Consider the following 12,716-nt stretch of genomic DNA (forward strand, 5'->3'; position numbering starts at 1 on the left):
TAATAAATCAGCCATGATGGAATGGTGGAGTTGATGGGTTGAGTGGCCTAATTTGCTGCTATGTCCTCTGCTGTATCTTTCTCAATACTGCTCCCTCTCTTCCTTGCCTCGCCCTGTCTAAAGGGAACAGATCAAGGAGCTGCAGGAACAGACGGTGCCTCCTCTGACCTATGTGGCTGTGGTGGGAGACACGGGCTCGGGGAAGAGCAGCCTGCTGAACGCCCTGTTAGACGAGGAAGGTGTCCTGCCCACGTCGGCCATGAGAGCCTGCACAGCCGTGGTTGTCGAGGTGTCCCACAACGCCAGCTCGCGCTGCTTCAGGGCTGACATCGAGTTCTTCTCCGAGGAGGTGAGAGTGGCGACTTGCATGAAGGGTTCATGTCAACTGCACCACTACACTGGAAGCGTAGTTTATTATTGTCACATAGAACAGTACAGGCCCTTCGGCCCACAATGTTGTGCTGAACTTTTAACCTGCTCCAAGATCAATCTAACCCTCCCCTCCCACATAGCCCTCGTTTTCCTATCACCCATGTGTCTATCTAAGAGTCTCTTAAATGCCCCTAGTGTATCTGCCTCTACCATCACCCCAGGCAGGGCATTCCACACACCCATCACTCTTTGTATTTAAAAACAAAACCTACCTCTGACATCCCCCTATACTTTCCTCCAATTACATTAAAATGATGCCCCCTTGTATTAACCATTTCCATCCTGAAAAAATTCCCTGGCTGTCCACTTGATTTCTGCCTCTTATTGTGTTGTACATCTCTATCTTGGCAGGGTGGAGACACATCAGACAGACAGACATACTTTATTGATCCCGAGGGAAACTGGGTTTCGTTACAGTCGCACCAACCAAGAATAGTGTAGAAATATAGCAATATAAAACCATAAATAGTTAAATAATAATAAGTAAATAATGCCAAGTGGAAATAAGTCCAGGACCAGCCTATTGGCTCAGAGTGTCCGACATTCCGTCAAACGTCAGGAGGTGTAAGGCGCTCATTCCCTCCGCTGGCCTGCAGGTCACCCCTGGGCAAGGTGTAGCTCCAGCTCAGCACCCCCCCCCACCCCCCGCACCCGATCAGGGTCACATGAAACCCCTGGGCAAGGTGTAGCTCCAGCTCAGCACCCCCCCCCACCCCACCCACCCGATCAGGGTCACATGAAACCCCTGGGCAAGGTGTAGCTCCAGCTCAGCACCCCCCCCACCCCACCCACCCGATCAGGGTCACATGAAACCCCTGGGCAAGGTGTAGCTCCAGCTCAGCACCCCCCCCACCCCACCCCACCCACCCGATCAGGGTCACATGAAACCCCTGGGCAAGGTGTAGCTCCAGCTCAGCACCCCCCCCACCCCACCCACCCGATCAGGGTCACATGAAACCCCTGGGCAAGGTGTAGCTCCAGCTCAGCACCCCCCCCACCCCACCCACCCGATCAGGGTCACATGAAACCCCTGGGCAAGGTGTAGCTCCAGCTCAGCACCCCCCCCACCCCACCCCACCCGATCAGGGTCACATGAAACCCCTGGGCAAGGTGTAGCTCCAGCTCAGCACCCCCCCCACCCCACCCCACCCGATCAGGGTCACATGAAACCCCTGGGCAAGGTGTAGCTCCAGCTCAGCACCCCCCCCCACCCCACCCCACCCCACCCGATCAGGGTCACATGAAACCCCTGGGCAAGGTGTAGCTCCAGCTCAGCACCCCCCCCCCCCACCCCACCCGATCAGGGTCACATGAAACCCCTGGGCAAGGTGTAGCTCCAGCTCAGCACCCCCCCCACCCCACCCCCCACCCACCCGATCAGGGTCACATGAAACCCCTGGGCAAGGTGTAGCTCCAGCTCAGCACCCCCCCACCCCACCCCCCACCCACCCGATCAGGGTCACATGAAACCCCTGGGCAAGGTGTAGCTCCAGCTCAGCACCCCCCCCCACCCCACCCCCCCACCCCACCCGATCAGGGTCACATGAAACCATGGGAGCAGCTGGTGCAGATCACAATCCTGGTTATGTGATCACCGACACCAGGCAGACAATCTCTGTAGAGTATTGATAATGGCTGGGGTGACCTGTCTTGTAAAGACACTGCCCAGAAGAAGGCAGCAGCAAACTACTTCTGTAGAAAAATTTGCCCAGAGTGTCCGTGTCATACGACGCAGAATATACAATGAACATACAACATAGAAATCTACAGCACGTTACAGGCCCATGGAACCTACTCTAGGAACTGCCTAGAATTACCCTACCGCATAGCCCTCTGTTTTCCTAAGCTCCATGTCCCTATCTAAGAGTCTGTAAAAAGACCCTATCGTATTCGCCTTTACCACTGTCACTGGCAGCCCATTCCACGCACCCACCACTCTCTGTGTGAAAAACTTACACCCGACATCTCCTCTGTACCTGCTTCCAAGCACCTTAAAACTGTGTCCTCTTGTGCTAGCCATTTCAGCCCTGGGAAAAAGCCTCTGACTATCCACACGATCAAAGCCTATCATCATCTTGTACACCCCTATCAGGTCACCTCACCCTCTGTCACTCCAAAGAAGAAAGTACTAGTTGATGTACTGAGACACGGTGTGAGATACATCCATACAAACCATTTCATTACAACAGGGGCATTGAAGCATGAACGTTTCAGAGACTCTTAAATAGGGTGGATAGTCAGTCCCTGTTTCCCAGGGCACCAATAGCAAACACCAGAGGGCATATGTACAAAATTAAGGGAGGGAAGTTTAGTGGAGACATCAGGGGTAAGTTGTTCGTTTGTTTGGGTTTTTTTTAAATTACACAGGGGATTGTGAGTGCCTGGAATGACTTGCCAGGGATGGTGGTGGAGGCTAAAACATTAGGGGCATTTAAGAGCCACTTGGACAGGCACATGGATGAAAGAAAAATGGAGGGTTATGGGGTAGTGTGGTTTAGTACTTTTTTTAAGGATTATATGGGTCGGCACAGCATGGAGGGCTGAAGGGCCTGTACTGTGCTGTAGTGTTCTGTGGTTCTAGGTACATCCTGTAGATTCATTGAGGGCTCTTTAGGAGCCATTCAGCCCATTGAGTCTGCTGTCAGTTCCATTCCCCTGCCTTCTCCCTGTAACCTTTTACTCTCTGACTAATCAGGAACCTATCAACCTTCACTTTAAATACACCCAATGACTTGGCCTCCACAGATTCACCACCGTCTGGCTAACGGAATTCCTCCTCATCTCTCTTCTAAAAATCTTCGTAACCAATCTACCTGGTGACGATCTTATGCCTAATGGTCTGGCTGCACTGTAATGGTGACTGACACTTCATTCTGCTATTGATTTCCCTTGTACCACCTCGATACACCATCAGAATGTAGATCATAGAACAGTACAGGCCAGTCAGCCCATCATGTTGTGCTGGCCCTTTAGCCTCAGTCGAACCCTTCCCTCCCAGGACAGCAGTGGGCCTGTACACACTGGAGTTTAGGCAAACGGGGGTGGGGGTGGATCTCAGTGAAACTGATCGAATATCAAGAGGCCTAGATAGAGTGGGTGTGGGGAGGATGTTTCCAATACTGGGTACATCTAGAGCCAGAGGACACAGCCTCAGAATGCAAGGGCATCTCTTTAGAAGAGAGATGAGGAGGAATTCCGTTAGCCAGACGGTGGTGAATCTGTGGAGGCCAAGTCATTGGGTGTATTTAAAGTGGAGGTTGGAAGGTTCTTGATTAGAGAGTAAAAAGTCAAGAGTCCATCGTATTATACTAGGAAGCCGTTCGATAGTCTTTAAGCATCAGGATAGAAGCTGTCCTTTCTGTTTTTTTATCTTTTTGTCACATGCATCAAGATGCACAGAAAAGCTTTGTTTCGTTTGCCGTCTGCGCAGATCATTGCTAACGTAAGGCATCAACAGAGTAGCAAGTGTAAAGCAAAATAGAGTGTGGATTCTGGTGTAAGGCTTACAGAGCATGGAGATGAATAAAGAGCGAGGGCCGTGACCAGGTAGACTGAGATTTCAGGGGCTCCATGGTTAGTTGTGGTGGTTAGCCAAGCTAGTGTCCAGGGTTCAGATCCCATCAATGCCTCTAAGGAGTTTGTATGTTATCTCCAAGAACGCGTGGGTTTCCTCTGTAAGCTCCTGTTTCCTACCACTGTCCGAAGACGAACCGATTGGTAGGTTGATTAGCCATTTTAACTTGTCCCACGATTAGGCTAGGGTCGCTGGACAGTGTGGCGTGACTCGAAGGGCCTGTTCCACTCTGTACCTCAATAAATAAATAATTTATCTTTTAATGTGCGAGAGTCTGACGCAGAGGGGTGGAAGCTGTCCTTCAGCCTGGTGGTGTTAGTTGGTAAAAGGATATTGTTTGATACACATAAATGATTTAGACTAGGATCTAGCTGGACTTGTTAGTCAGCTTGCAGATGACTCCAAAGTCAAGTTTATGGTCACCTGCACAAGTCCACATGTAATGAAAATCTTGCTCGTGGCAGGATCAGAGCATCAGATAAGCAGCAGTAACTAGAAAGGCATAAATTATACAAATTATTACAACAAAACACAATTAGACTTTTTTAAAAAAGTCCATTTGAGTACAAAGTGGTGCAAGTGTTCTTAGCTTTGCTAGACTGTACTGATTAGGGTTTTTGGAGTTCCTACCGGATGAGGTTGTTATCACCATGCCCAGCCCGGAATTGGGACTGTCCATGGCGGAGTCCCGGTTTGTGTTAATCCCTCTCTGTCTGCGCTCAGGAATGGAATAAAGAACTGCTCTCGCTGCTCAGTGACATGACTGACAAGAAGGGGCGATTGAAGAAACGGCGACCGGACCCTGGTTCTGAGGCCAGTGTGGCGTACAGCCGTGTCAAGGCGGTCTACGGACGAGTCCTCCCGTACCCAGAGCTAGCGCAGATTCGGGAAGTCACCCAGTACCTGGGGACAACAAAAACGATCAGCGAAGTGCAGGTGGGTGAATGTTTTCTCTGCCTCCATCTGCACCCCACCACATCGTTCAGTTTTCCTTCCCCAGCCCGCATCGGTCCATTCTTTGCTCAACATGTCCCCACTACATCATTCAGTCTTCCTTCCCCAACCCACATCGGTCTGCTCTCTGCTCAACTTGTCCCCACTACATCATTCAGTCTTCCTTCCCCAACCCACATCGGTCTGCTCTCTGCTCAATGTGTCCCCACTACATCATTCAGTCTTCCTTCCCCAACCCACATCGGTCTGCTCTCTGCTCAACGTGTCCCCACTACATCATTCAGTCTTCCTTCCCCAACCCACATCGGTCTGCTCTCTGCTCAACGTGTCCCCACTACATCATTCAGTCTTCCTTCCCCAACCCACATCGGTCTGCTCTCTGCTCAACGTGTCCCCACTACATCATTCAGTCTTCCTTCCCCAACCCACATCGGTCTGCTCTCTGCTCAACGTGTCCCCACTACATCATTCAGTCTTCCTTCCCCAACCCACATCGGTCTGCTCTCTGCTCAACGTGTCCCCACTAATTCATTCAGTCTTCCTTCCCCAATCGGCATCGGTCTGCTCTCTGCTCAACGTGTCCCCACTACATCATTCAGTCTTCCTTCCCCAACCCACATTGGTCTGCTCTCTCTGCTCAACGTGTCCCCACTAATTCATTCAGTCTTCCTTCCCCAACCCACATCGGTCTGCTCTCTGCTCAACTTGTCCCCACTACATCATTCAGTCTACCTTCCCCAACTCACATCGGTCTGCTCTCTGCTCAACGTGTCCCCACTACATCATTCAGTCTTCCTTCCCCAACCCACATTGGTCTGCTCTCTCTGCTCAACGTGTCCCCACTAATTCATTCAGTCTTCCTTCCCCAACCCACATCGGTCTGCTCTCTGCTCAACATGTCCCCACTACATCATTCAGTCTTCCTTCCCCAACCCACATCGGTCCATTCTTTGCTCAACATGTCCCCACTAATTCATTCAGTCTTCCTTCCCCAACCCACATCGGTCTGCTCTCTGCTCAACGTGTCCCCACTACATCTTTCAGTCTTCCTTCCCCAACCCACATCGGTCCATTCTTTGCTCAACGTGTCCCCACTACATCTTTCAGTCTTTCTTCCCCAACCCACATTGGTCTGCTCTCTCTGCTCAACGTGTCCCCACCCCATCTTTCAGTCTTTCTTCCCCAACCCACATCGGTCTGCTCTCTGCTCAACGTGTCCCCACTACATCATTCAGTCTTCCTTCCCCAACCCACATCGGTCTGCTCTCTGCTCAACGTGTCCCCACCACATCATTCAGTCTTCCTTCCCCAACCCACATCGGTCTGCTCTCTCTGCTCAACGTGTCCCCACCCCATCATTCAGTCTTCCTTCCCCAACCCACATCGGTCTGCTCTCTGCTCAACGTGTCCCCACTAATTCATTCAGAGTATTCCCCAACCAGAAGCCCTGGATGAACCATGAGATTTGAGAGCCAGATCAGAGGCAGTCAGGTCTGGAGACCAAGGAAGTTACAAGAGGTCTAGGTACGATCTCTGGAAAGCTATCCCATGGATGAAGTGTAAATCCCGGACCAAACTTGAATCAATGAGCGATGCTGGACAGTGGTGGCAGTGCTTGAATGTTATCAGCTCATATGAAGTTAAATCAAACGACAAGGGAGACAGCAGCTGTCAATTGGATCCTGGATTCCCCCTCTTGCCGACCCCAGGCAGTTTGGATTGGCAACAACATCTCCTCCCTGGTCTCCATCAGCACAGGTACACCACAAGGCTGGGCTGTGTGCTTATCCCCCTGCTCTACTCGCTTCACGCCTCTGCCTGTGTGGCTGAGCACCGCTCCAATGCCATATTCAAGTTGCAATGGCTCCGCTGTCGTAGCTGAATCAAAGGTGGCGATGACTCCGTATGTAGGAGGGAGAATGAAAGTTATGACAGCAATCAGTGTCTCCAAGACCAAGGAAGTGATTATTAACTTCAGGAGAGGGAAACCGGAGGCCAATGAATCAGTCCTCATCAGAAGTGGAGACCGACAGCAACTTTGAATTCCTAGATATTACTAGTTTGGAGAAACTGTCCTGGGACCAGCCTGTAAATGCAATTATGAAGAAAGCACAGCTGTACCTTCTACTTCCTTTGGAGTTTGTGAAGATTCGGCATGACATCTAAAACTTTGACAAATTTCTATAGATGTGTCGTGGAGAGTATATTGACCAGCTGCATCACAGCCTGGTTTGGAAACACCATTCCCTTGAACGGAAAATCCTACGAAAAGTAGTGGATGCGGTCCAGTCCATCACGGCTAAAGCCCTCCCCACCACTGAGCATATCTACATGGAGTGCTGTCGCAGGAAAGCAGTGTCCATCATCAGGGACAAACCCCACCCAGGCCACGCTCTCTTCTGGCTGCTGCCATCAGGAGGAAGGTACAGGAGCCTCAGGACTCGCACCACCAGGTTCAGGAACAGTTATTACCCCTCAACCATCAGGCTCTTGAACTGGAGGGAATAAATTCAGTCTGCTTGCCCCATGAACTGTTCCCATAGCCTATGGACTTATGTTCAAGGTCTCTTCATCTCAGCTCTCTATAACTTATTGCTTAAGTATTATTATTTGAGTTTTGTAGTTGCACAGTTTGTTGTTTTTACACACATTGGTTTTGTCCGTTTCTGTTGTGTGTGGTTTTTCACTGATTCTACTGTGTTGCTTATATTTACTGTGAATGCCCGCTAGAAAATGAATCTCAGCATTGTATGGTGATGAAGATGTACTTTGATAATAAAGTTACTTTGAAATAAGCTATCTTAAAGCTTCTCTTCACACGCTGGTTGTTGCCTCGTGTAGTTCTGAGGTCTGATCTGTGGCCTTTATTTTTTTAACTTGCCTCTGTGCACTCGCTCACCTTCAGGTCGGTGCTTTCCGCTCCAAAGTGCAGCCCTACATCGACTCCCGCAACGATTCCTCGAACAGCAGTGGGGGAGAGTTCTGGCCCATTGTCAAGAGGGTGCGTGTCCAAGTGCCAAACTCGCCGGTGCTGCAGACTGGCGCTGTCCTGGTCGACCTACCCGGTGTCAGGGACTCCAACGCTGCGAGGGACTCCGTGGCCAAGGAGGTGAGTGGCTGGGACCCCTGTCGTCACTGTGGCTGTGCTTCGGGGTGCTTGGGTCACGTATAAGCATGTAATGCTGAGGTTTCTAAGGCATTTGGAGTATTGTGAGCAGCTTTTAGGCCCCTTATCTAAGAAAGAATGTGCTGGCATTGGAGAGGGTCCAGAGGAGGTCCATGACAATCATCCCAGGAATGAAAGGGTTAATGTATGAGGGGCATTTGATCAACCTGGGGCTGAACTCAACGGGGTTTAGAAGAATGCAGGGGACCTCATTGAAACCTATTGAATATTGAAAGGTCTAGACAGGGTGAATGTGGAGAGGATGTTTCCTCTTGTGAGAGAGCCTAGGACCAGAGGGCACAGCCTCAGCGCAGAGGGATGTACCTTAAGAACAGAGATGAGGAGGAATTTCTTTCTGCAGAAGTTGGTGAATCTGTGGAATTTGTTGAGGAGATGGTTGTGGAGGCCAAGTCTTTGAGTATATTGAAAGTGGAGGTCAGTAGGTTCTTGATTAGTCAGGGATCAAAGGTTACATGGAAAAGGCTAGAGTCCGGGATTGAGGGGGAAAATAATTCAGCCATGATTGAATGGTGGGGCAGTCTCGATGGACTGAATGGCCCAATTCTGCTCCAAAATCTTGTGTTCTTATGGTCTAAAGCTTGAGATGATAGACATGTGTACACCTCTCTCAAATCCTGAGGGGCAGGGAGGAGGCGTGGGTGTTGGCTGTTAGCCCTCCTCAGTCTGTTCATCATATTCACACATCTCCTACTGGGTCCTCTCTCTCCACTGTCCCATCTGCCCTACCCATCTCCTTTTGCTTGGTTCCATGCTCCATCACCTTTCTCTATGAGATTCCATCTTCTGCAGTCTTCTGTTGCTTCCACGCAAAATATCCACCCTCTATCACCATTCCCACTCTCCCCTCCTCCATCTGCCCATGGTCCCTCCTCCCCTCGACTCACCCATCACCTCCCAGTCTGACACCGTTCCCACTCTCCGCTCCTCCATCTGCCCATGGACTCTCCTCACCTGGAACCACCCATCACCTCCCAGTCTCTCACCGTTCCCACTCTCCCCTTCTCCATCTGCCCATGGTCCCTCCTCACCTGGACTCACCCATCACCTCCCAGTCTCTCACCGTTCCCACTCTCCCCTCCTCCATCTGCCCATGGTCCCTCCTCACTTGGACTCACCCATCACCTCCCAGTCTGTCAACATTCCCACTCTCCCCTCCTCCATCTGCCCATGGTCCCTCCTCCCCTCCTCACCTGTACTCACCCATCACCTCCCAGTCTCTCACCGTTCCCACTCTCCCCTCCTCCATCTGCCCATGGACTCTTCACACCTGGTCCCACCCATCACCTGCCAGTCTCTCACCGTTCCCACTCTCCCCTCCTCCATCTGCCCATGGTCCCTCCTCACCTGGACTCACCCATCACCTGCCAGTCTCTCACTGTTCCCACTCTCCCCTCCTCCATCTGCCCATGGACTCTCCTCACCTGGACTCACCCATCACCTCCCAGTCTCTCACCGTTCCCACTCTCCCCTCCTCCATCTGCCCATGGACTCTCCTCACCTGGACTCACCCATCACCTGCCAGTCTCTCACCGTTCCCACTCTCCCCTCCATCTGCCCATGGACTCTCCTCACCTGGACTCACCCATCACCTGCCAGTCTCTCACCGTTCCCACTCTCCCCTCCTCCATCTGCCCATGGACTCTCCTCACCTGGACTCACCCATTACCTCCCAGTCTCTCACCATTCCCACTCTCCCCTCCTCCATCTGCCCATGGACTCTTCACACCTGGATCCACCCATCACCTGCCATCCCTTCCCTTCACCTCTTTATATCGTTCTCTCCCCTCTATCGTTCAGTCCAGGTGAAGGGCCTCGGCCTCAGCATGCCGTTCATACAGATTATTTCACCACGTCCGAGCACTGAGGTAGTTCAGGGGAATGCAGTAACAGAGTACAGAATGTAAACACGAGATTCTGCTAAAGAAGGGTTGTGGCCAGATACGTCAGCTGTTCATTCATCTGCATGGGTGCTCCCCAGCCTGCTGAGTTCCTCAAGCGTTTTGTGTGTGTGGTTGCGGTTTGCAGATTAAAGTGTTATGCTTACAGAGAGAGTGCACTGCAGGCAGGCAAGAAGGTGCAAGGCCATCACGAGGTAGATTGCCAGGTCACCAGTCCATCGCAGCGTACTAGAGAACCATTCAGCGGTGGGATGAAAGCTTTCCTTGAGCCTGGTGCTACGTGCTGAGGAAGGGATTTGCCAGGTGGGAGGTCTCGGGCCTGGACGTCCCTTTTGGGGGGGGGGGGGGGGAGGGCCGCGGATCGTGACCGCGTACTAATGATGACTCCATTGTACTTCTCTCGAAATCAGTACCTGAAGACGTGCAACGCGGTGTGGATTGTTGCCAACGTGACCCGAGCAGTGGATGACAAGACGGCCAAGGAGACCCTGGATGAGAGTCTCCGGAGGCAGCTGCTGATGGACGGTCAGTTTGGCTGCATCGCCTTCATCTGCACCAAGACCGACTGCCACAATGTCACTGAGATCATGAGGTATGGCCAGGGGCGTCACTCGGAGGGCAGGCCGTTGACCGAAAGCGTGCGTGTGTGTGTGTGATAGAGTGCCACGACTCGGAAACAAGCCCTTCAGCCCATTTAGTCCATGCTAAGCTGTCATTCTGCATAGACCTTCCACCCATGGACTTACCCAAACTCCTCTTAAATATTGACCAAATCCGCAGCGACCACCTTTGCTGGCAGCTCGTTCCACATTCTCACCACCCAATGAGTGGTATCCCCCAGATTCTCTTAAATATTTCACCCTTAACCCATGACCTCTAGTTCTATCTCACCTAGTCTCAGTGGAACAAGCTTGCTTACATTTACTCTATCTATACCCGTCACAATTTTGTATACCTCTATCAAATCTCCCCTCATTCTCCTACACTCCAGGGAATAAAGTCCTAACCTATTCAACCTTTCCTTATACTCAGGTCTTCGAGTCCCAGCAACTTTCTTTTACATTTTCTCTGCACTCTTTCAATCTCACTGATCTCTTTCCCGTAGGTAGGTGACAAAAACTGCACACAATACGTCAAATTAGGCCTCACCAGTGTCCCATACAGCGTCAACATAACATCCCACTCCTATACTCAGTGCTTAGATTTCTGAAGGCCACTGTTCCTTGAGCTTTCTTTATGAGCCTGTCTACTGTGACACCACTTTCACAAAATTATGGATCTGTATTCCCAGATCCCTGTTTTCCATGGCACTCCTCAGTGCCTTGCTGCTCACCGTGCAAGTCCTACCCTAGCTGGTCCTTCCAAAGTGTGACATCTCACACTTGTCCGCATTAAATTCCATCTGCCATTTTTCCATCTGGTCCAGATCCCTCTGCAAGCTTTGAAAACCTTCCTCACTGCCCACTACACCTCCAGTCTTGGTGTCATCAGCAAATTTGCTGATCCAATTGACTACATTATCATCCAGATCATTGAGAGAGATGACAAACAACAGTGGACCCAGCACTGATCCCTATGGCACACCACTAGTCACAGGCCTCCACTCAGAGAAGCAATCCTCCACTACCACTCTCTGGCTTCTCCCATTGAGCCAATGTCTAATCCAATTTACTATTTCATCCTGCATGTAAAAGACTAGACTAGATTGTAACAGCAAGGGTGTGATACTGAGGCTTTATATAGCCATATAACAATTACAGCATGGAAACAGGCCATCTTGGCCCTTCTAGTCCGTGCCGAATTTATAAGGCATTGTCCAGACTGCATGAAGTATTATGGGCAGTTTTAGGCCCCTTATCTAAGAAAAGATGTGCTGGTATTGGAGAGGATCTAGAGGAGATTCAGGAGAAATATCCTGGGAATGAAAGGGTTAACATCGGAGGAGTGTTTGGTGATCTGGGCCTGTCCTCACTGGAATTTAGAAGAATGGGAGGGAATCTCATTGAATGACCCTGATAAAGTAAACATGGGGAAGATATTTCTTATCACGGGGAGTCCCGGGTCAGAGGGCAGAGCCACAGAATAGAGGGATATTCTTTTAGAACAGAGATGAGGAGGAAATTCTTTAGCCAGAGGGTGAACAATCTGTGATCCCTAATCAGGCCCTGACTGTCAAGTTCTTGTATATCTTGTCTGTTAGAATACTTTCCAATAACTTGCACACGACTGACGTCAGGCTCACTGGCCTGTAGTTTCCTGGCTAATATTTAGGGCCTTTCTTGAATAGCATTAGCTATCCTCCAGTCCTCACCAGTGACTGAGGACCTTTTAAATATCTCTGCTGGACCCCTGCAAATTCTGCACTTGCCTCCCGCAGGGTTTGAGGAAACACCTTGTCAAGCCCTGGGAATTTATCCACCTAGTTTGACTCAAGACAGCAAGTGCCTGCTGTTAGGAAATCCGAACATGGTGCATAACCTCCCACGCACTTCGCCTCAGCTTTATAGACTCGGTGTCCATCTCCCAAGTATAAACAGATGCAAAAAAAAATTCAATTTAAGCTCTCCCCCATCTCTTTCAGCTCCATTGAGAGATGACCATGGTGATCTTCACATGGACTAATTTTGTCCCTTGCAATCCTTTTGTTCTTAGTGTACCTGTAGAAGCCCTT

The 12,716-nt window shown here is 50.6% G+C and overlaps 1 protein-coding gene across 4 annotated transcripts in view; it reads left to right on the forward strand.

Annotated features, from left to right (window-relative positions):
- The window catches only part of LOC140732460 (uncharacterized), a 164,441-nt gene that overhangs the window by 28,627 nt on the left and 123,098 nt on the right, over positions 1 to 12,716 (forward strand). For all 4 annotated transcript variants that reach the window (XM_073055138.1, XM_073055137.1, XM_073055140.1 and 1 more), the window contains exons 4-7: positions 124 to 349; positions 4,730 to 4,942; positions 7,866 to 8,069; positions 10,456 to 10,637. In XM_073055138.1, the coding sequence (XP_072911239.1) occupies positions 124 to 349; positions 4,730 to 4,942; positions 7,866 to 8,069; positions 10,456 to 10,637 (825 nt within the window). The remainder of the gene's footprint in view (positions 1 to 123; positions 350 to 4,729; positions 4,943 to 7,865; positions 8,070 to 10,455; positions 10,638 to 12,716) is intronic.

This window comes from Hemitrygon akajei, chromosome 8, assembly GCF_048418815.1.
Source record: "Hemitrygon akajei chromosome 8, sHemAka1.3, whole genome shotgun sequence".
Lineage (NCBI taxonomy): Eukaryota > Metazoa > Chordata > Chondrichthyes > Myliobatiformes > Dasyatidae > Hemitrygon > Hemitrygon akajei.